The following is a 19,675-nucleotide window of genomic DNA, read 5'->3' as shown; positions in this document are numbered from 1 at the left end:
AGGAGGGAGGGAGGGAGGGAAGGAGGGAGGGAATGAGAACTTTAGCTCTACATATTAGCCACTTCTCTAATATGCTTTGTCTGTGTGGAATTGTATTTGAAAGCCAAGATCTAAGAATTGGTAGGTATGTTGACTGCTACCAGGATGGCACTGCTTCTATGTCGCGGCCCAAGCTGCCCTACGTTAGGTACCAAAATGTTGAAAACCACTCTGCCCCACTTTGGGCGCCAAAAATGTCGGGGACCACTCTGTCAATGTTGGAACCCGCACTGCCAAAAGCCTTGGGGGCTAAGTTGTTAGAGCCTGCACTGCCCCAAGCTGCTCCGGTCCACGGGTTGGGGTTCAGCAAGAGAGAGAGTGAGGACAGACTCGAAGAATGGAGACCAGACAGAGTGTGATTCAATCCTGTTTATTCTTCAGTCTCTCTTCTTCTCTCCAAGTCTCTTGTTCCTAGTTCGAGTCCCAAGTCTCAAGTTCCTATTCTATATTCTCTGTCTCAAGTCTCAAGTTCCTAGTTCCTAGTGCCTCCAAGTTCCAAGTCTCGAGTCTCAAGTACTCTTCCAAGTACAAGTGTCTGATCCTAGTTGCCTGTCTCGAGTCTCAAGTACCTACTCATTTCTTCTGTCTGCCTCTCGCCTTTTATATGTCTCACTTCTAAGCCACGCCTTTAAGTCATGCCCTTATGTCTTATCTCTAAATCTCACCTTTAAGTCTCACACACCCAAGGGAAAATCCTGGGTATCTAAAACAAGATGTTATCAGAATATGCTCAGCTGTTGTAGGCTATTGTAAACAAGTCTCATGTCAGGGTATATGGCTCAAGATGGCTGCAAGGATGATAGCCGCCTTCTGTTGGCTCCCCACACTTCTAGGCTTTCAAAATGTAAATAGCTCGAGTATACAATTAGAGAAAAAATACACACACACACATATATATACACATATACATATATGCATATATATTATTTATTTATCTTATAGGTCTAGAAAAACATGTAAATACAAACAGATGCATTCAGATCTTTCAAAGCTATGCCTACATAATATCAGTACCTGCAGGAGGATTCCTGCAGCTTGATGGCCGGCCAGCCAGCCAGTCTAGCCAGATTGGCCATTTTGTGTTCATGGAGAACATGCATCAAGAACTACAGTAAAATGAGACACTTTGTCCTCCATATGCATTTGCTTTTGTGCACACACGAATACGCATACACACACACACACACACACACACACACAGTCAAACACCGATGTTAAAAAAAAAAAAAAAGCTCATTAAAAAGTACTTGCTGGGCATGGTGGCACATGCCTTTGATCCCAGCACTCAGGAGACAAAGATAGGTGGATCTCTGTGAGTTCTAGGTCAGCCAGGGCTTTGTTAAATAGAGAAATTCTGTCTGGAAAAACCAAAAACAAAACAAAAAGCTTATATTGTTTTCAGTAGTTAGTGCTTTCTGTGGATTGCTATAGCATTATTTTTGTGAGATGTCATTGACAGACAGCCATACATATTAGTCAGGTTTCTCTAAAGGAGTCTTGTTAAAAAATGGTGACAGCATAAAGACTGAGATCTGGTAGTTGAGTGCCATCCTACTGAGCCCTAAAGTCGAGAAGGGTTTCTGAACAGCTACTGGTTTTCAGAAGTTGAATTTGATACTGGCATGGTTACAGGGGAAATGAACTTGCCAGCGGGAGTGAGCGAAAGCTCTTTTCTCCCATGTCCTTTTATGTGGGCTGCCTCCTGAAGGTGTAGCCCAGATTTAGGGTGGGTCTTCTACCTCAAATGATCCTCTTAAGAAAACATCTTGCAGGGCTAGAGAGATGGCTCAGTGGTTAAGAGCACTGACTGCTCTTCCAGAGGTCCTGAGTTCAATTCCCAGCAGCCACATGGTGGTTCACAGCCATCTGTATAATGGGATCTGATGCCCTCTTCTGGTGTGTCTGAAGACAGCTACAGCATACTCATCATATATATAAAATAAATAAAATCTTTAAAAGAGAAAACAAAACTATCTTGTAAGCATGCCTAGTATTATTTAGGTGATTCTAGATGTAATCAGGTTGACAACCAAGATAAGCTATTACATGAAATTGGTCTCTGCTTCGTAGGCTTCTGTTTTCATGCCATTTGAGCACTGAGAATGGATTCTGGTGTCATTTTCAGCCATAGAGATATAGGAGAACAATATGATTCTAACCAGGATGATTACCTGATAGGCAGACTTAAGACTTCCTACTTAGATTCACCTCCCCAACCCCAGTCATTCAGACTCATGTTCAGTGGAATGGTAGCTTCCTTTAAACAGCCTGGCATTTAAGCCATGGTTTTACTGCTTGGTTATTCTATTCTTTTTTGGTTTTTCGAGACAAGGTTTCTCTGTGTATCCCTGGCTGTCCTGGAACTCACTTTGTAGACCAGGCTGGCCTCGAACTAAGAAATCAACCTGCCTCTGCCTCCCAAGTGCTGGGATTAAAGGCGTGCACCACCACTGCCCAGCTTGTTATTCTATTCTGGATGCTGGAATTGCCATAAGACCATGAGACAGAAGCAGGGATCTGGGGGTGTTGTTTTCTTCTGCCACTGTCTTCACTCACCTGAGAGCCAGGACACAGTCTCACTGTTCACATTCACTTCAGTCAGAGCAAGAAAGCACTCAAGTCTGCAAAGGGACCTGCAAGCTTCACATAGATGGCATGGCCAGTCCTCATGATCAGTGTCAGGGACACTGTTCTGCCTGCTTTCCAGAGGGTGGGCATTTCTTGTTGAAAAAAAAAAAAAACAAACAAGATTCCTTTTTAAATAAGTGAATCTAGCTTTATACAGGACATGCAAAAAAAAAAAAAAAAACATGAAATATGTTATAAACAAGGTAACTATTGAAGACTATTGATCTTTGATACAATATATAGGCACAAACACACAGCTGTTTGTGGTTTTTTTGACATATGTGTACACACATGCACCCCTAACCATTGAATCATACTGAGTCACACAGAGTCATTCTGTAGAGTCTCTCTCCATAGTTTTCTGGACCATGTTGAAAGAGCTCAGGGATCAATCTGAGGACTCTCCCATAGGCCGTATTTGAACAGCAATAACAACTAAGTACAATAAAACATAACAACTGTATTATATGGCTTCATTCTATTCCTTAAAGAACTAATACTAAAAACCTTATTAGGTTTTTATTAGGAATTAAATGTTTAACTTTTCTTTAATAATTTCTTTAATAATATACCTTAATAATGATATATTAGGGTAATCAAAATACTAATAAAGATAACCATAACCCATAATAAACAGTATACATGTGGTCTTCTATTTCATAACAGACAAGCAGACAAATGTGCTTGTTGATGGAATTTGAAAGCCCATCTGTGATATACCTGTCTAAAAATCAGACCTTAATCTAATAACGTTGCAAGCTATAACTCCAGATTAGAGGAAATAAAAGGGGCAAAAATACCCACTCAGGGACATAGCACAAATACAGTAAGCAAGGTGGGAAAACAGAGGAGCAGCACATTGCATTAACAGCTGAGAGGGAAGGTTGGAAGGCTGGTTGATAGTGAAAGTTATTTTGTTTGTGGAGGCACATAGCTTAGAGGCAGAACACTTGCCTTGAATGTGTAAGACCTTGTTCAATCTCCAGTGCTGCAGGCGGAAAAGAACAGAATTGATTTTAAGTACAGGAGTGGTGGTGTGGTATGTTTTACTTTTAGAAGTTCATATTAAAATACATAAGAATTAGAAGCATTCTGCTTAGGATTTGCTGCATCACCATTATGGAGTGTGGTAGGAAGGGAGCAAGAATGTCCACAAGGGTCACTATGCTTTTCTCTGGTTTTGTTAGTGTTTGAAATTTAAAAATAGAAGAGAAGCTGTGTGCCTGCCTCTGAGGCATTCACAGAGGTAGAACAGCATCGTGAGGTGAGCCTCACCACCCAAGATGCCTGCACAAAAACCATGAGCCAGGAGGAGAGGACGGCCCTGTCCTTCCCATTGCTTTGCCTCTCCACCCAGTAGTCTGTGAACCTGTTGGTAAAGAAAGGAGTAACTCCCAACATGACAAAACACCAGCTGTGAAAGTTGACCACTCATCCCCACAGGGGCTTCTGTCATTGTATCTATGTGAAATGTGAGTGTATTTAAATGGTAACAAAAGGTGTGTGGCCCTTCTTCCCAGGCTCAGGCCCGGTGTCATCGTATAGGCCAGAGCAAAGCTGTGAAGGTATATCGCCTCATCACTCGAAACTCCTACGAGCGGGAAATGTTTGACAAGGCCAGTCTGAAGCTGGGCCTGGACAAGGCTATTCTTCAGGACATCAACAGAAAGGGCAGCACCAATGGAGTGAGTACATTGTACTTGCCTGGACACTGAGAAGCATGTACCTTTGACCCCAGCACCAGGCAGATGGTCCTCTGAGTCAGACCAATTTGGGATAGATAGTGAGACTGTCTCAAAACTAAACCAAGAAGGACCACTTGTCAGAGTTTTCCTTCTGAAAGCTATTTCTGGGTTCCCTTTCACCTTTGACTCAGTCATCCATAGCATAGTTAGTAATCTGCATGTAATTCCCCATACAGAATATTATCTGGAAGCAGTCCCTGCATTTTCTAAATAGATAAAGACAGTCTGGGAGATGGGTGTGCTGGGGCTGTTCAATATGCACTAAAAGTTTAGCCACAGCCATCAGAACTGGTAGGTTTAACATTGTGTGTGTGTGTGTGTGTGTGTGTGTGTGTGTGTGTGTGCGCGCGCGCGCGCGCGCATGCAAATGTCAAAGGCCTAACATTTTTATAATGGATTTGTTACCTTACCTCATCTCAACACACCAGACTTTGAGTTGCTTTTTTCTTATTAAGCTTTACTTGTTTTTATTTTATGTGTATGAGTGCTTGCCTGTATGTATGCATGTGTACTATGTGTGTGCCTTGGTGGCTTCAGATTCTAGGAAAGGGTATCCCATCCCCTGGAATTGGAGTTACAGATAGTTGTTAGCTGTCTTGTGGGTGCTGGGAGCCATGCCTTTGTAAGAGCAGCAAGTGCTCTTAACCACAGAGCCATCTCTCCAGCTTAACTCTGACCTTCTTGATGATGTGATGGAGTCAGTGTTGTCTGTGTCCTGTGACCCTAACAGTGTACAATGTTTCAAAGATGTTGACTGTGTGATGATCAGTGAATAATAAATAAACAAATAATAGCTTGAAGTATGACAGTTAACCTCTTTGTCAGGCTGGGCATAGTAACACATGCGTAGAATCCCAGCACATGGGAAGTGGAGGCAGCCTCAGGAGATCAAGGCAAGCCTCTGCTACACAGTGAATTTTCAGGGCTCACCTGGGTACATTAAGACACAGTCTCAAAACAATGACAACATATATTTTTGTTCTGGATTGGAGAGGGTTAAGAATTACTGCTAAAATTCTTAAATTGTTGTCAAGTACAGAACAGCACATTGAAGTCCTTCATCATTGGGCTTAGAGCACCAGAAATAGAGCTCAAACCTTAATGCAGATGTTCTATACCCTTAAGTATGCGTGTGTTGCTAACCGTCATACTCCAAATTGCCCATCCTGGGAGCTAGGGAATTTCCTCTTGTGATTGAAATAAAGAGAACCAGATTGTTAATTAGAACCAGAAAAGGATGTTTTGAACTCTATTTCCTGTTTTCAACAAGTGGTTGAAAGATCACACTTGGCATAGGCTCCTTTTTTTAGTTAAGGGGTGACATCATTTCCAATATAAATATACTTATTTAATAATGAATAAATCATTTTTTCTCAGCTCGTGTGGTACATCTGGAAGCTTTAAAGATATAAACTCAAACTAAAATATTAAAATAAGATGTCAAGTATATTTTATCCAATGGTGCATAGTTTTAATAGCTTATGACATTTGATGATAACCAGTGTCCTGAAGAATGTTAGGCCTTTGGCTCATGTATTAGGCTTTGTTTCAGGGCTCCTTATTGAAAATTGTCTGCCTGGCTGCCCTGCAAAGTAGCCAGGGCACCTTCATCTGGCTTGTCTTTCTGGTGTGTGCAATTAGTAGAGCAGCTATATCCTGAATCACAAGGACCACATTTGAGGCTGTTTTTTCCCTGTGCATTTTCCACTTTGGTGACCTACTCAGGTACAGCAGCTCTCAAAAATGGAAGTGGAGGATTTGCTCCGGAAAGGTGCTTATGGAGCTTTAATGGACGAGGAAGACGAAGGCTCCAAGTTCTGTGAAGAAGATATAGACCAGATTCTGCAGAGAAGAACCCACACCATCACCATCCAGTCAGAAGGGAAGGGGTCCACTTTTGCTAAGGTAGGTGATTTCCCCCCCCTCCCCCCGCCATCCCACTCCCTGTGGTCATTTGGGAAGGGAGCACTGTTTCCTCTTGTAGCTCATTAATGCAGCTTCTGTTCCTCCAAGTACAATCTCTTGGTGATGTCGACACTTAGAGACACAGACTGTAATAAAGAGAAGCTAGTGGCCACATGCAGGTAGCCAGTAGTCTGTACTTTTTTCTATCTACTCTTTACAAGAACTGCTCTAGAGCCCTTGAATGGACATCTTCATGCTTTTGTAAAGTTTTCTTTTTTTTTTTTTTTTAATTTTATTTTATATTTTATTTACATTTAAGATGCCATCTCCTTTCCACATTTCCCCTCCCTAGAACACCCCGTCCCATGCCCCCCCCCTTTCCTTTTTGCTTTTATACGATTTTTTTAAAAATGTTAATCAAAGGATTTATAAGTTTGGTAATGCTCAATCAGAAGCCTAACCCAATACCCAACCTAGATATAAAAACTATCTTTGGCTGGTGGAGACCTGTGAACATCTGCCTCCATGCACCCTCTCTCTTTCTCTCTCTCATCACCTAGCTTCTCCTCTTCTTCATCTTCTCTCCTTGTTCCATCTCTTCCTCTCAGTACTCCTTCCCACTTAGCTCCTCCTACATATCACTCTTCCTGTTAAAGTAAAACTTTTCTCTCAAAATACAATTAGAGCATACTTATTCCTAATTGTACCAGTGAGGTACAAGATAGTCCTAATACCCAGTCCATCATTTTGTTGACTAACCAGAACCTCTGTCATCTCTTCTAACACTTACTTTTGATCCTGGCTTTTTTGGCTTTAGAATGAATGTCAGCTGAAAACCATCTGCTCAGATCTTTTCTCTCAAAGTAAATAGCCAGGATTGGCTATGAGACTATAGGTCTTCAACCCCATCAGAAATCCAGAATGACTGAGTTAACTGAAGTAATGGGAAGCACTAAACATAACTTCTAAAACTTAGCCAATTTATAGAGACCGCTGAACACCTGAAAAGCCCCTATACTACCGAACGTTGAAGCATCAAATCTTCAGCCTTCTGGCCCAGAATCATCTGACAGACCTTAGTGATGCAGGATTATTAAGGGCTTATTACTCTGTCTAGGCAGATATAATCAGTCGACTATTCTGCATGTGTGTCCTTTTCTGGACAGTAATTTGTCTGTAGATGGAGAGAGGCAATTCTTGTCTAGTGGCTGTCACCACACAACTAGAGTAACTCCAAGGATGCTCAATTTCTTCTTAGAATCCACGACAGGAAGCTGTCAGGAGCAGACAGGTCTCTAATCAAAATGAACATTAATATACAAATATTTGTAGCGTCAGTTCTATGGACTTCTGATGTTTTGAAAACCAACTATCCATGTAAGGTAACCTGGACTGTTGTCTGTTCACTCCTCTCAGCTATTTCTAAATAAAATATGGAAAACACCCTAACAATAAACTCAAAACCATGAATTTGCTATAGTCCCTTAACTCATAGGTTAACCATCCCAAATCAGTTAAAAAAGTTAAAAAGGGGCTGGGTCTAGGCCTTGTATTCCTAAATGTGTTATACAGGCACAATGCCCATGAGAGTATCAATATTCATCTCATTTTTATATTAATAAGAGGCTCGTACCACTGAAAACCTTAAATTTGAAATCAAAGTAAATTTTGTACCATTTAAGAAATTATAACTTCTTCTTGATAATAATTACACAGATTTCTACCAATAGGTTATGGCTATGCAATAAGTCCTAGCTAATCCCCCCTGTTCCAACAAAACCACTACTTTTCCCTAGAAAGACAGACCATTATTAACCACATTAGTCCCCAAGCTCAGGGAATAGGGGCGCTGACTCTTCTTTAACTTCTTCAAGCTGATTAAGGGCGTTGAGATTTTAGAAGAGGGGTGGGGGGAAGAGTAAGTTGATAAGCCTCTGACACTGTGTCTTCACTGAATCCAGATGGAATTCCAGGACATCAGAGGTTTGGGCAGGTCTGCTCAGTATGCTTGATGAGTAGATACACCAAGGCTGTGAATTCTAAGATACTGCCTGAGTTAGAGCGCCTGGGATCCCCACTTCCTCTGGGTTCTTGGAGGTTGGGGGCAGAGCTTCCACCCAAGATCTGCTCAGTGTTCTGCATAAAGTTTTCTTTTAACACTGTCAGAGTGAACCTTGACTGCACATTCCATTCCTCAAATTCAATCAGGTATTTTCATTTCACAGGAATGGGTTTCTCAGAAGATTCCCAGCCACTTGGCTGAGGATTGCCCTCCTCTGTTGTTCAGGTCACTGGGTTTAGACCTCTTCAGATTTAGAGCTGCCCTGGCTGCTGCCTCTGCTAAATTCCCGTGGGAGCTTTTGAGACCTGTTATGATCAGTCTTCTATCTCATGTCAAGATTTGCTCAGGAGAGCATTTTGTACATGGTAGAGGAAATATAGATAAACAGCATCTTATTCAACACCTCATACCAACCCAGTACCACTTTTTTAATGTGTGTGATATGCGTGCATGTTCAAAATATGCATGACATTAGATCTCTACTTTGATTAGTCTCCACTCTGTTTATATTGAGGTAGGATCTCCCTAAACTTGGAACTCAGTGATTCGAGATAATTAATCCCACTATCCTGCCCTGTGTCTGCCTCCTAAGTGGTTGATAATCTATCCAGATGGCTGCCACTCTGCCAAACCTGATCATGCAGGTGCAGACTCCAGTCTCCACCCTTGCAGAGCACCCACTTTACCTGCTGGGTCTCTCCCCAGCCCAGCGCCTCCTTTGGGTTTTTTGTTGCTGTTTTTGTTGGTTTGGGGTTTGGGAATTTTTTTTTTTCCAGATACAGTCTTTTTGTGTAGCTCTTACTGGTTTAGAACCCACAGAGATTTACCTGCCTCTCTGCCTCCCAGGTACTGGGATTAAAGTTGTATACTACTAGGCCTTCCCTCCGCCCCAGTGCCATTTTTAAAGCAAATACTTACTATGAAACTGAAAGTTTAAAAAAAAAAATCTTCTAAATTAAACCCTTTAGGACCTGGTAGCTGGAAATTTAGTTCAGTTGGTAGAGTATCTGCCTGGCATGCACTAAGCCCTGCAGTCAGTTTCTGGCCCCACATAAAACTGAGTTGAGTATGTCGGTTTTATGTTTGGTTTTTTTTTTGTTTGTTTGGTTGGTTGGTTGGTTTGGTTTGGTTTGGTTTGGTTTGGGTTTGGGTTTTGGTTTTGGTTTTTGGTTTTTCGAGACAGGGTTTCTCTGTGTAGCCCTGGCTGTCCTGGAACTCACTCTGTAGACCAGGCTGGCCTCGAACTCAGAAATCCGCCTGCCTCTGCCTCCCAAGTGCGAGTATGTCTCTAATCCAACGCCAGAGGTGGAGGAGATGGAAGCAGGAGGATAAGAAGTTCCAAGTCATCATTTTTAGTTCTATGATGAGCCAATGCCAGCCTGAGGTACATGGGACCCTGTCTTAATGAGAGAGGAGGAGAGAGAAGATAACCTTTTATACGCCATTTTGGTCAAACATCACAGTGCATGACTCTTATCCCCACTACTTGAGAGGCTAAGGATCACAGACTCTAGGCTAGCCTAGGCTACATACTAAGTTTAATTCCAGCTCCCAATATGCTGATAAAAAAGAGTATTGCACATTTAAGGCCAGGTTAAGTGTACTTGGTTATACTTTGTATCCAAAAAAAGCAAATAAATACTATTTTTAAACCACACTAGACATCAGGTAATACATTGCTATTGTCTAAAGGGGTGTCTTTTTACTTAAGTTTTTAAGTTTCAAGGAAATGAGCCTGCAAATTGAGATTTTTATTTCCTTACTCAGTCTTTAAAAGGAAGAAAAATAAACTGTTTTCAGATTTAAGGTTTTTTTAAGTACTGTTACGGTTTTTAGTTTTGACATTGATGGCTTTGTGTTTCTAGTGCATTTGAAATTAGGTTTGATACTTGTATTCTGTTAAACTGAACTTGCTAACTTTTGTCTCTTTCACAGGCTAGTTTTGTGGCTTCAGGAAACAGAACAGACATTTCCTTGGATGATCCTAATTTTTGGCAGAAATGGGCTAAAATAGCTGAATTAGACACTGAAGCAAATAATGAAAAGGTACAGTCTTTATGCAACCCCCTTAAGCTTACCCAGACAAGTGGGAAAGGCAGTATTGAAACATACCCAGTGGGAAAGGCAATATTGGTGCCCCAACATCAGAGTCATGAGCACATCGTGAATATGATTGGCACCGCTGCCTGGCTCGCTATGAGATACCTATGAAATGTTAATTCTCCTTCCTCTCTCCCTGACTCCATCGCCTCACTTTAGGATGAATACAAAGTCTTCATTCCTGTTTTCCCAAGTGTAGGTTGAGCTCTGTGACCCACAAACCTGGAAGACAGTTTCTTCTTATAATGTAGCTAAGTCAGTACACAAAACCCACATAATTGTTAGCCTAAATATTGCTGGTTCCTTAACCTGGCTTCTTTTCTCCAAATAGAAATGTTGATTCTCCTCCTTAAGAGGATTCTGGGCTTCTGTAGTTGCCTGTTTGAAGTTCCATTAAGGAGCCACTCTGTGTGCAGGACAGTTGGGTGGGTGGGTGGGTGGGTAGGTAGAGATCTCCTGTCCTATAGGCAGCAAAAAGCAACCAGAGCACTCCACAGTAGGACAATGGGTCACTGAGGCACAGTGATACTAGAAATTGACTGCCTGGGCTGCTTTGACAAGTGGCAATTGTTGGAGTTTCATTTAGCCTTGGGAAGAAGTGTATAAAGAAAGAGTAGGAGAAGAATATACTGGGGCTAGAGAAGAAGCAATTGGTATGTCCAGTGAAACCACTGACAAAAGGTTTCTGAGGTAGGAATTTTGCCTTTTAGCAAAAGGTTAGTAGACATATCTAAAGGAAGCAGATAATAGATGTCGTAGGGTGTATTTTCTTTAGAAAGTTACTAAGCAGATGGAATCCTCTTACCTGTCCTGTCTCCAGAGCTCAGACTGTTCTCTACATGCTGGCCAGAACAGCTGGGCTCCCCACTCCAGTCTTTCCTGGAAAGAGAAGACTGCCACTTTGGGCACTTGGGGGCTTTGCTTGCTAGAATGATGGCAGAAACAACAGATGGTGGTGACAGCGCTGGGGTCTAAGAAATAACAGCTTGAGCAAGTTCCTGAGAGTTCCCTCTGCTTGTCCTATCTGTAGTCATAGATACAGCAGGTGTACTGTTGCAAGTAGCTTTTTCTACCCCACCTATGCTCTGGGAATGGACTGCGCTACCAACCCCCACCCAGATTCCCTTGAATCCATAAATACAAAACATAGACACACACATTTGTTCAGTTTTATCTTGCCTTAATGGCTCAATTGCTGGGCATTATTAAACTCCCGTGACTGGCATGCCCACCCCAATTCTCTTAGCTCAGCACCCTGAATCTGTCCTCAACTTTAGTTATTCAGTTACCTTTAACCCCAGCTCAACATCCCCAACACCCACCTGTAGGAGCGACCTGTGGCCACTCTGTCTGAGATCTCACATAGTTGTTCACCTTTCTTCCTCAGAAGCATGGCGATATCTCTCTCTCTCTCTCTCTCTCTCTCTCTCTCTCTCTCTCTCACTCACACTCTCTCTCTCTCTCTCTCTCTCTCTCTATCTCACTCTCTCTCTCTCTCTAAATCACTCTCTGTGTGTGTGTGTGTGTGTGTGTACTTGCCTGTAGGGACCTGGAAGTCCCTCCTATTCCTTCTGCCCAGCAATAGCCCATGGCTTCTTTACTGACAGATCAAAAACCAATTGGCGAACAGGACCTTAGCATCAAAACCACTCCTACACCTCACCTCCTCACCTTTTCTGTCCAATTTAAATTAAAAAAAAAAAAAAAAAAAAAAAAAACCTCCCAGTCTTCTCCCAGACATAAATTGAACAAAACGATAACAATCATGTAAATTTACAAAGTGTGATATACAAATGACATCTAGTCCATCATAGTTATCAGTTAGATAAAGTATTCTGCCATCTTTTCTAACTTAAAGAATTATGATTCTATCCCTGGATTGTTTAGATTTTAGCCTGTAATGCCATCTGAAAACCATGTCTTCTACTCTATAACCTCTCAATGTTAAACAACTTGAGTTTGTTTATGAAACTATAACTAGTCTTCAACCCTTTCAGAAATCCAAGAACAACTTAAAAACATTACCAAGGTATAAATAGGAAGCAACAAACAGCTTCTCAAACTTAAACAGTTATAGAGGCAACTGATTACCTGGATAGCCCTCTAATTCTTATAAGGTTGGAACATCTGTCTTCAGCCTTTTGGCCCAGGATCATCTGACAGACCTTTGCAAAGCAGGATTATGAAGGACAGTATTAGCAGAGCTATTGGTCAACTATTCCGCATAATGTGTCCTTTTCCTGGAAAGTATTTAGTCTGTAGATGAAATAGATAATTTCTGCCCAGTTACTATCTTCCCACAACTGGAGCAACTACATCGATGTTACATTTCTTCTTTGAACCAAAAGGGAGTGCTGTCAGAAGCAGACATATCTCATTGTCAAATGATGAAACAACATTAAATGTCACATTCTATAGATTTCTGATGTTTTTAAGACTATCTATATACATAAGGTAATCTCAACTCTTAGCTTTCTAATTGAAATCTAATTGAAATATATTGAAAACAGCTTATATAATTAAATCAGAATCTAACATAGCCATGAGTTTGCTATCTGGCCCTTAACTTCTGTTGCTTAATCATCTAAAAACAGTTTTTAATATCTGTCATTAGGACTGGGTCTAAGCTTTGTATTCTTAAATGAGTTGCATAGACACAATGCCTATCTAAGAGTAACAAGTTTAATCTCAAATTTTGTATCAGTATAAGAAATTCTGTACCAATATAAAGAATTATAACTTCAACTTTGCATCCATTAATAAAGATTTTTACCAGTTAAGATTATGGCTACACAATCCATTCTACTTACTTTCTCCCTGTTTAAAAATTATGACCATTCCCAAATTATCCCTTAAAATGACAGCTTACTTATAATTTGTAAAATAACCATTACCAAACACCCCAACCCAAGGAATTGGGCTGACAACTCTCCATAACTTCTTCTTGCTGAATAGGGGCAACAAACAATTCTTTAAAGGGGTGAGGAAGGGTAAAAAAATTAGAAAATTTGGTTAGACTTAAGAAAGCTAGCTTTAGCATCTGTTATCCAGTCTCTGCATATTTGGAAGGGTACTGGGCTTGACTGAAGTTCTGACTGGATCCATCTCAACAGTTGGATGAGGCAGGGTGACCCGGAATCCGTAGCTTTCCCTGCCAGAGGTTGAAATGGGCTGGTTCTTTCTCAGATGTGCCCTGAGGAATGGTAGCAGGCTGCTCTTGCCCTATGGTAGGGAATAAAGACAAGAGGGCCTCCTCCCCACAGTCTTCTCCATTTACAGGAAAGCTTAGTGATTGACCGGCCACGTGTGAGGAAGCAGACCAAACACTACAACTCGTTTGAGGAGGACGAGCTCATGGAGTTCTCAGAGTTAGACAGTGACTCAGATGAAAGGCCCACAAGGTCCAGGCGCCTCAGTGACAAAGCCAGACGCTACCTCCGCGCTGAGTGCTTCCGAGTAGAGAAGAACCTGCTCATCTTTGGGTAGGTACTGGCTCTGCTCAGTGGGAAGGGGGTACTGTTATCCCCACTGTCTTTTTAAGTCCTTAAGATTCGTGCTATGAACATCTAGCTCCCTCTGCATACCAGCTAATGACATCTGCTGGAGCAAAAGAAAGCTGTGCTTTGTACCCAGATACTGTAGTAGGAACATACTGTGATCTGCTTAAACACATGTCACAGCCAATCTCTGATACCAGTTTGCTGCCTGGTACTGAATTTCTCTCCCACCCAGAAATGTATTATAAGGAATCAGAGCAACAAATGCTACAGTTAAAGCATGGTTATGCAGTGGTCACTCCAGCTGCACTTTCTCAATTCCAAGCTTATGCTCTTTTCCCAATATTACTTAACAGTCTAGCAGCCATATGAAACAGTGTATGTCACCTTAGTGACAAGTGGGACAGTGTAGTCATAAGTCCTTCTAGGCCTTTCAAGACAAAGCTTTGGGGGTAACTGATACACCTGTAAGAGGATGAGGAATATCTTGTCTCTTTGATTCCTGCTGTACGGAGGATATGTCAGTGCCTCTTCCTCCAACACCTTCTGTATTCTCACTATCAGCTGGGGCCGGTGGAAGGACATCCTGACTCACGGGCGATTCAAGTGGCCCCTGAATGAGAAGGATATGGAGATGATTTGCCGGGCCCTGCTGGTGTATTGTATCAAGCATTACAAAGGGGATGAAAAAATAAAGAGTTTTATTTGGGAACTAATCACACCTTCCAAAGACGGACAAATTCAGACCCTCCAGAACCACTCAGGTAAGAGGGGAAGAAGCTCTGCTGAGGTCTTCTGTTGGATCTTAGGTGCCTGTGTTGTCTTGCCATTTCCCACATGTGCTCTTACACTGTTTCCTTATTCCATCAGGACTCCCTGACTCACTCCTCGAGCTCTGTGGCTCACCTTTTTTATTTCACTATTCTGTTCTTGTCACTTCTGCTATGCCTTTTCTTCTCTGTACTTAGCCAAAGCTTCTTCAGGTCTCCTTCCTACTATACCATACGACCCAAAAGGGACTGCCTGGGTGATTCCTCCTTTGAGTCTCCCAGGGCATTCATTAAATCCTCTTGACCACCTTGGATTTTGTGGACTTGAGTCAGAGTCTGCTCACCAGAGCCCACCATGGTGTTTCTGTACCCAGTCCAGATTTAATGTCCATGTTAAAGCCCTTTTGGCTCATCCATATGCCTCACTATCTCTCCATTTCAGGCTTGTCTGCCCCAGTCCCCAGAGGGAGGAAAGGAAAAAAAACAAAAAACCAGCTCTTGCTCCCAGAACTGAAGAATGCAGACTGGCTGGCCACCTGTAATCCTGAGGTGGTCTTACATGATGATGGATACAAGAAGCACCTCAAACAGCACTGTAATAAGTGAGTGGCCCTCCTATTTCCCAAAGTTACCTCTGCTCAAACAGTCTAGGTTTCAGAGATACCCACAATGATATCCTTTCACACTCCAATACAAAGTCTGGAAAAAAGAAAGAGGACTTGGGTGTGAACTATGTCTGCGCTCTCTCCACATCCCCCTGCGTCCTTTAGCAGTCTTCACTCTTACAATACATTCTGTACCCAGAGGCTTTTTATAACCCAACTTCCAAGAACGAGTCAGGACATCCTCCCTCTGCTTATGCTTATTAATTTCCCTATCTTAATTTGGTGATGTGTTCTCAGTCTTAGGTTCCAGAGTATTGTATTAATGTGTTCTTCTTTCATAGGGTGCTTTTGAGAGTCCGGATGCTGTACTACCTAAAAGCTGAAATATTGGGAGAAGCAGCTGATAAAGCATTTGAGGGAACTCCTGCAAGGTAAAATATTAACCATATAGTTCTCAGAGTTAAATAATTTATGTAAATTGCATGCTGATAGATTGGCCAGATCCAGCCTATTGTTTCAAGAGACTCAGGTTTTCACCCTGCCCAAGGTAGCTACCCAGATAGTAAACAAGTAAATAGAGAAGAAAGATCTCTATTTTCTTCTCAGTCAGTCACGGGTCCTGTTTAGGCTTAATGTATAAATGGCATTCATCCTAAAAATATCATTTCTCCTACGACACTGCAGTAAATCAGTAGGTTTCTGAAAAGCTGGGGTCAGGGAATACTAACTTCATACAGGGAGTTGGGCCTAACAAGGAACAGTCAGGCTTATGTCAGTCACAAGAATCCTATGGGCAGTTGTCAAATGCTACAGAGAAACCATCTATCCAGGTAGATGTTCTTCCATCCAAGCTCCAAAACCTTTAGAGAAAACTCAGATGAAGAAAGGCAGTGAACTGAGAATCCATGTGTTCCTCGGAACATGGACAGAAACCCAGTGGTGGTAACAAGCCTGCCTGCCAATCGTGGCATGCGTCCCCGAGCACCATGTTCACATTTCCAGCCAGGAAGAATGCTATGCATGAGTAGTTTTGACCTAATGGACCACTTAGTTTCTAAAAGCCCCTCTTTTACCTGAGATTTCACCAATGTAAACTCTGGGGCAAGATAATTTAGGTAATTTTATTTTAAGAATTCACTCATGTTTCAGTCATTTGGGGGAAACATTTGCCCTTCCATGACCAGTATATCAAAGATTTTTGCTCTGGCTGTACATATTAAAACTATTTTAATTCACAAAACTACTTTACACAGAGTCACCTGAGGGTAGATTCTCCTGGAGTCTCAAGAGGAGTCCAGGAATTAAGTACCTGTGTTTAAACAGCTTTGTGAGCAATAAGAGATACTGAGCTGCAACCTTCTGGATTGTCTCGGTTGTTACTTAAGCATTCAGCCGGGAATGCGGTTTCATGCCAGGGTTCAGTAGCTTTTGTGTTCTGACTGGATGGAAAGAACACTTGAGACCACACTCTTCTTTTCACAGAGAACTGGATGTGCTTCTGCCTGACATTGACTATGTGGAGATCCCAGTGGATTGGTGGGATGCTGAAGCTGATAAGTCCCTTCTCATTGGTGTGTTCAAGCACGGTATGTTTTAAGAAATTGACCCTTGCAGATCAGTTACCCAGAAAGCTTATTCTTTTTTTAATATCTGTAGGAATTAATTATTTATGTGTGTATCTTGTAAGAAATATAGAATTTAGCATAATACGTGATGTAAGATGTAGATCCAATCTTGTTTTCTTTTTTTATTAATCATTTTTATTCGTTTACATTTCAAGTGATATCCCCCTCCACACACCCTCCATACCACCCACACCCCCCACACCCCACCCCCAAGCAATGTGGACTAGGCTATACGTACGCCTGTAAATGCTCAACAGTCCCATTGTCTGATTGTGATAATTCTGAAAACCAAATCGTACAGCTGCCATTTGGGAGTCTTGACCAGATGAATATGTAACTCATGAGAGTTCTGTAATGTATTACTAATAAGCTCCAAAGGGCAGCTGTGATCACAGAGAATGAGCTCGACATTTCATCCTCCTCAATTGCCGTTTGTACTTAAGGTGGAACTGCATCCATCTCGTTCATTGGGATGCGTTGTCAGATATGCACACTTGTGTGCGTGTGACAGCCAGAGGCAGATGTTGGATACTTTCTCTGTCACTCTACACCTATTCTCTTGAGACAGTTTCTGTCACTAGAGCAGGAGCTCATCATTTTACACCTAGCCTAGATGACTCCCGACCCCAGCACTAAGATTATAGGAACATACAGCCATGCTTCGTTGGGTTGTGTGATGTCAGAGATCTGAGTTCATGTCTTCCTGCTCTCACAGCAGGCACTTTGTCCAGCCACAGTCATTCCTTTTCTGTTGCCCCAGTAGAATACCCTGGCACATGCAGCCTGGGCAAAGGGTTACACTTTCTGGGGAGTACAGCCCATTGTGGTAGATTGTGACATCAGGAGTGCAAAGTAGGGCTGGAATGTTGGTATGACAATAGATTTGGTCTTTAACTTGGACAAGCCTTGTCTTGCAAGATTACATTATATTCTATACTGCCTTCAGGAGACCTGGCACCTTCTCACACCCAACCCTACCCCACACCAAAGGAAGATTTTGTTAAATTCAGTAAAGTACCAGATATTCTCCTGCTTTAAAGTACAATTTTGGGGGGCTATGAAGGTGGCTGATCTGGAAAGTGCCTGACATGCAAGCCCAAGGACCTAAATTTGTATCCCCAACACCCACATAAAAGCTGGGCATGGTGGCATGCACCTGAAGCTTTGACACGAGGAACTGAGGAAAGTACAGAGAGATGACCTGAGCTCATTGGTGAGCCACCCTAGGCAGTCAGTGAGCTCTGGATTTAGTGAGACCCTGTCACAAAAATTAAGGAGAGCAACATTAACACCAACTTCTGGCTTCTACATGCAAACACATGAAGCAATTTTTCATTGTTTCATTGTCTTTAACATTCCTATTCTGGGTCAGAATATTCCTTTTGTTTACTTTAAACGTGATGAGGAGCAATTCCGAAGCCCTGGCAAGTGTGTATTGGGATTTTGTGGTACTGGGTTGATAACACCAGGCCAAGTCTAGTAACCTAGCAAACCGTCAACCATGGTCCAGTTCACAGTTCAGCACTTATATCCATCATTTTGTTCAGCTTCCTTTTCTAACTCACAAGATAGAGTTGGACTATATGAAAATACACTCATTTGGGATATAACAGGGTGTCAGAGTTGTGGAATAGAAGGAAAAGGTTGTAAAAGTAACTCATATGCTTCCTTTTGCTGTACAGAGCAGCAAACCAATAAGAACTGTCTGGCCCTTGCATCTGTTTACAAACATGATGTTTACACAAATTGGGTGAGAAACTGCTCCAAAGTCTCTAGTAGCTCCAGAATCTTCCTATTAGGACACCTCACAGGATCACATTAATCCTAAATAAGCACTATTTTACGTTTGTTTTGTGTTGGTTTTTACTGAATAAGGGGAGACAATGTGAATGTCTCAGACCAGGGGCAGATCTGGTAGGTTCTGACCTGACTTCTGACACTTGTCATTGCCTGCTCAGGTTATGAAAGGTACAATGCCATGCGGGCTGACCCAGCGCTCTGCTTCCTGGAGAAAGTCGGCATGCCTGATGAGAAGTCCCTTTCTGCAGAGCAAGGTGTTACAGATGGAACCTCAGACATTCCTGAAAGGTGAGAAGCCACACAGGCCCACTCTGATGTCACATGTCTTGCCACCAACTTGTATCCTAGTTCACATACATCCAGGACTCTGTATCTTTATGTGTTCATACTTTTCTATTGGCTGTGATGAAATACCATGACCAAGAGCATTATAGAAAAAAAGAGTTTATTTTGTCTTAATATTCCAAAGGAGAGTCTATATTATAGAGGGGGGAAGCAAGGCTCTGCCTCTTAAAGGTTCCATAAGCTCCCAAACTGGGGACCAAGTATCCAGAGATGTGAGCCTCTGGGGATATTTCTCATTCAACCCACCAGTTTCCCTCAATGTCCGACATCTCTCTTAAGCCTGTACTGTGCCTATGTCCTTCACATTGCTTCTTTGGGTTCATCCTACTATGCCTTAGACTTGTTCTTTGGCCCAGATCTCAATTTCTGTCCTTCATGGACTGCCCAGGCTAATGATCCTGCCTAGCTTATTAACCACAGTCATCTCAGTCTGGTCAGAGGGCTCTCTTTATATCTCTTCCCTCTGGCAAAAAACTATACAGGCCCAGCAAGTACAGCCTTCCTGATCATAAAGTTCCTCAGCTGATTGCTGGTTTTTCTCCAGAATCACATAA

At 42.1% G+C, this 19,675-nt stretch overlaps 1 protein-coding gene across 6 annotated transcripts in view; it reads left to right on the top strand.

Annotated features, from left to right (window-relative positions):
- The window catches only part of Chd6 (chromodomain helicase DNA binding protein 6), a 173,988-nt gene that overhangs the window by 122,065 nt on the left and 32,248 nt on the right, over positions 1 to 19,675 (top strand). For all 6 annotated transcript variants that reach the window (XM_076930166.1, XM_076930167.1, XM_034493983.2 and 3 more), the window contains 9 exons: positions 4,188 to 4,352; positions 6,138 to 6,317; positions 10,315 to 10,425; positions 13,759 to 13,961; positions 14,541 to 14,740; positions 15,189 to 15,348; positions 15,693 to 15,782; positions 16,834 to 16,937; positions 18,935 to 19,064. In XM_076930166.1, coding sequence (XP_076786281.1) covers positions 4,188 to 4,352; positions 6,138 to 6,317; positions 10,315 to 10,425; positions 13,759 to 13,961; positions 14,541 to 14,740; positions 15,189 to 15,348; positions 15,693 to 15,782; positions 16,834 to 16,937; positions 18,935 to 19,064 — 1,343 coding nt within the window. The remainder of the gene's footprint in view (positions 1 to 4,187; positions 4,353 to 6,137; positions 6,318 to 10,314; positions 10,426 to 13,758; positions 13,962 to 14,540; positions 14,741 to 15,188; positions 15,349 to 15,692; positions 15,783 to 16,833; positions 16,938 to 18,934; positions 19,065 to 19,675) is intronic.

The sequence above is a fragment of the Arvicanthis niloticus genome, chromosome 2 (assembly GCF_011762505.2).
Source record: "Arvicanthis niloticus isolate mArvNil1 chromosome 2, mArvNil1.pat.X, whole genome shotgun sequence".
NCBI lineage: Eukaryota > Metazoa > Chordata > Mammalia > Rodentia > Muridae > Arvicanthis > Arvicanthis niloticus.
Note: the sequence above shows the minus strand (reverse complement) of the source record. Positions and strands in the feature narration are given on the sequence as shown.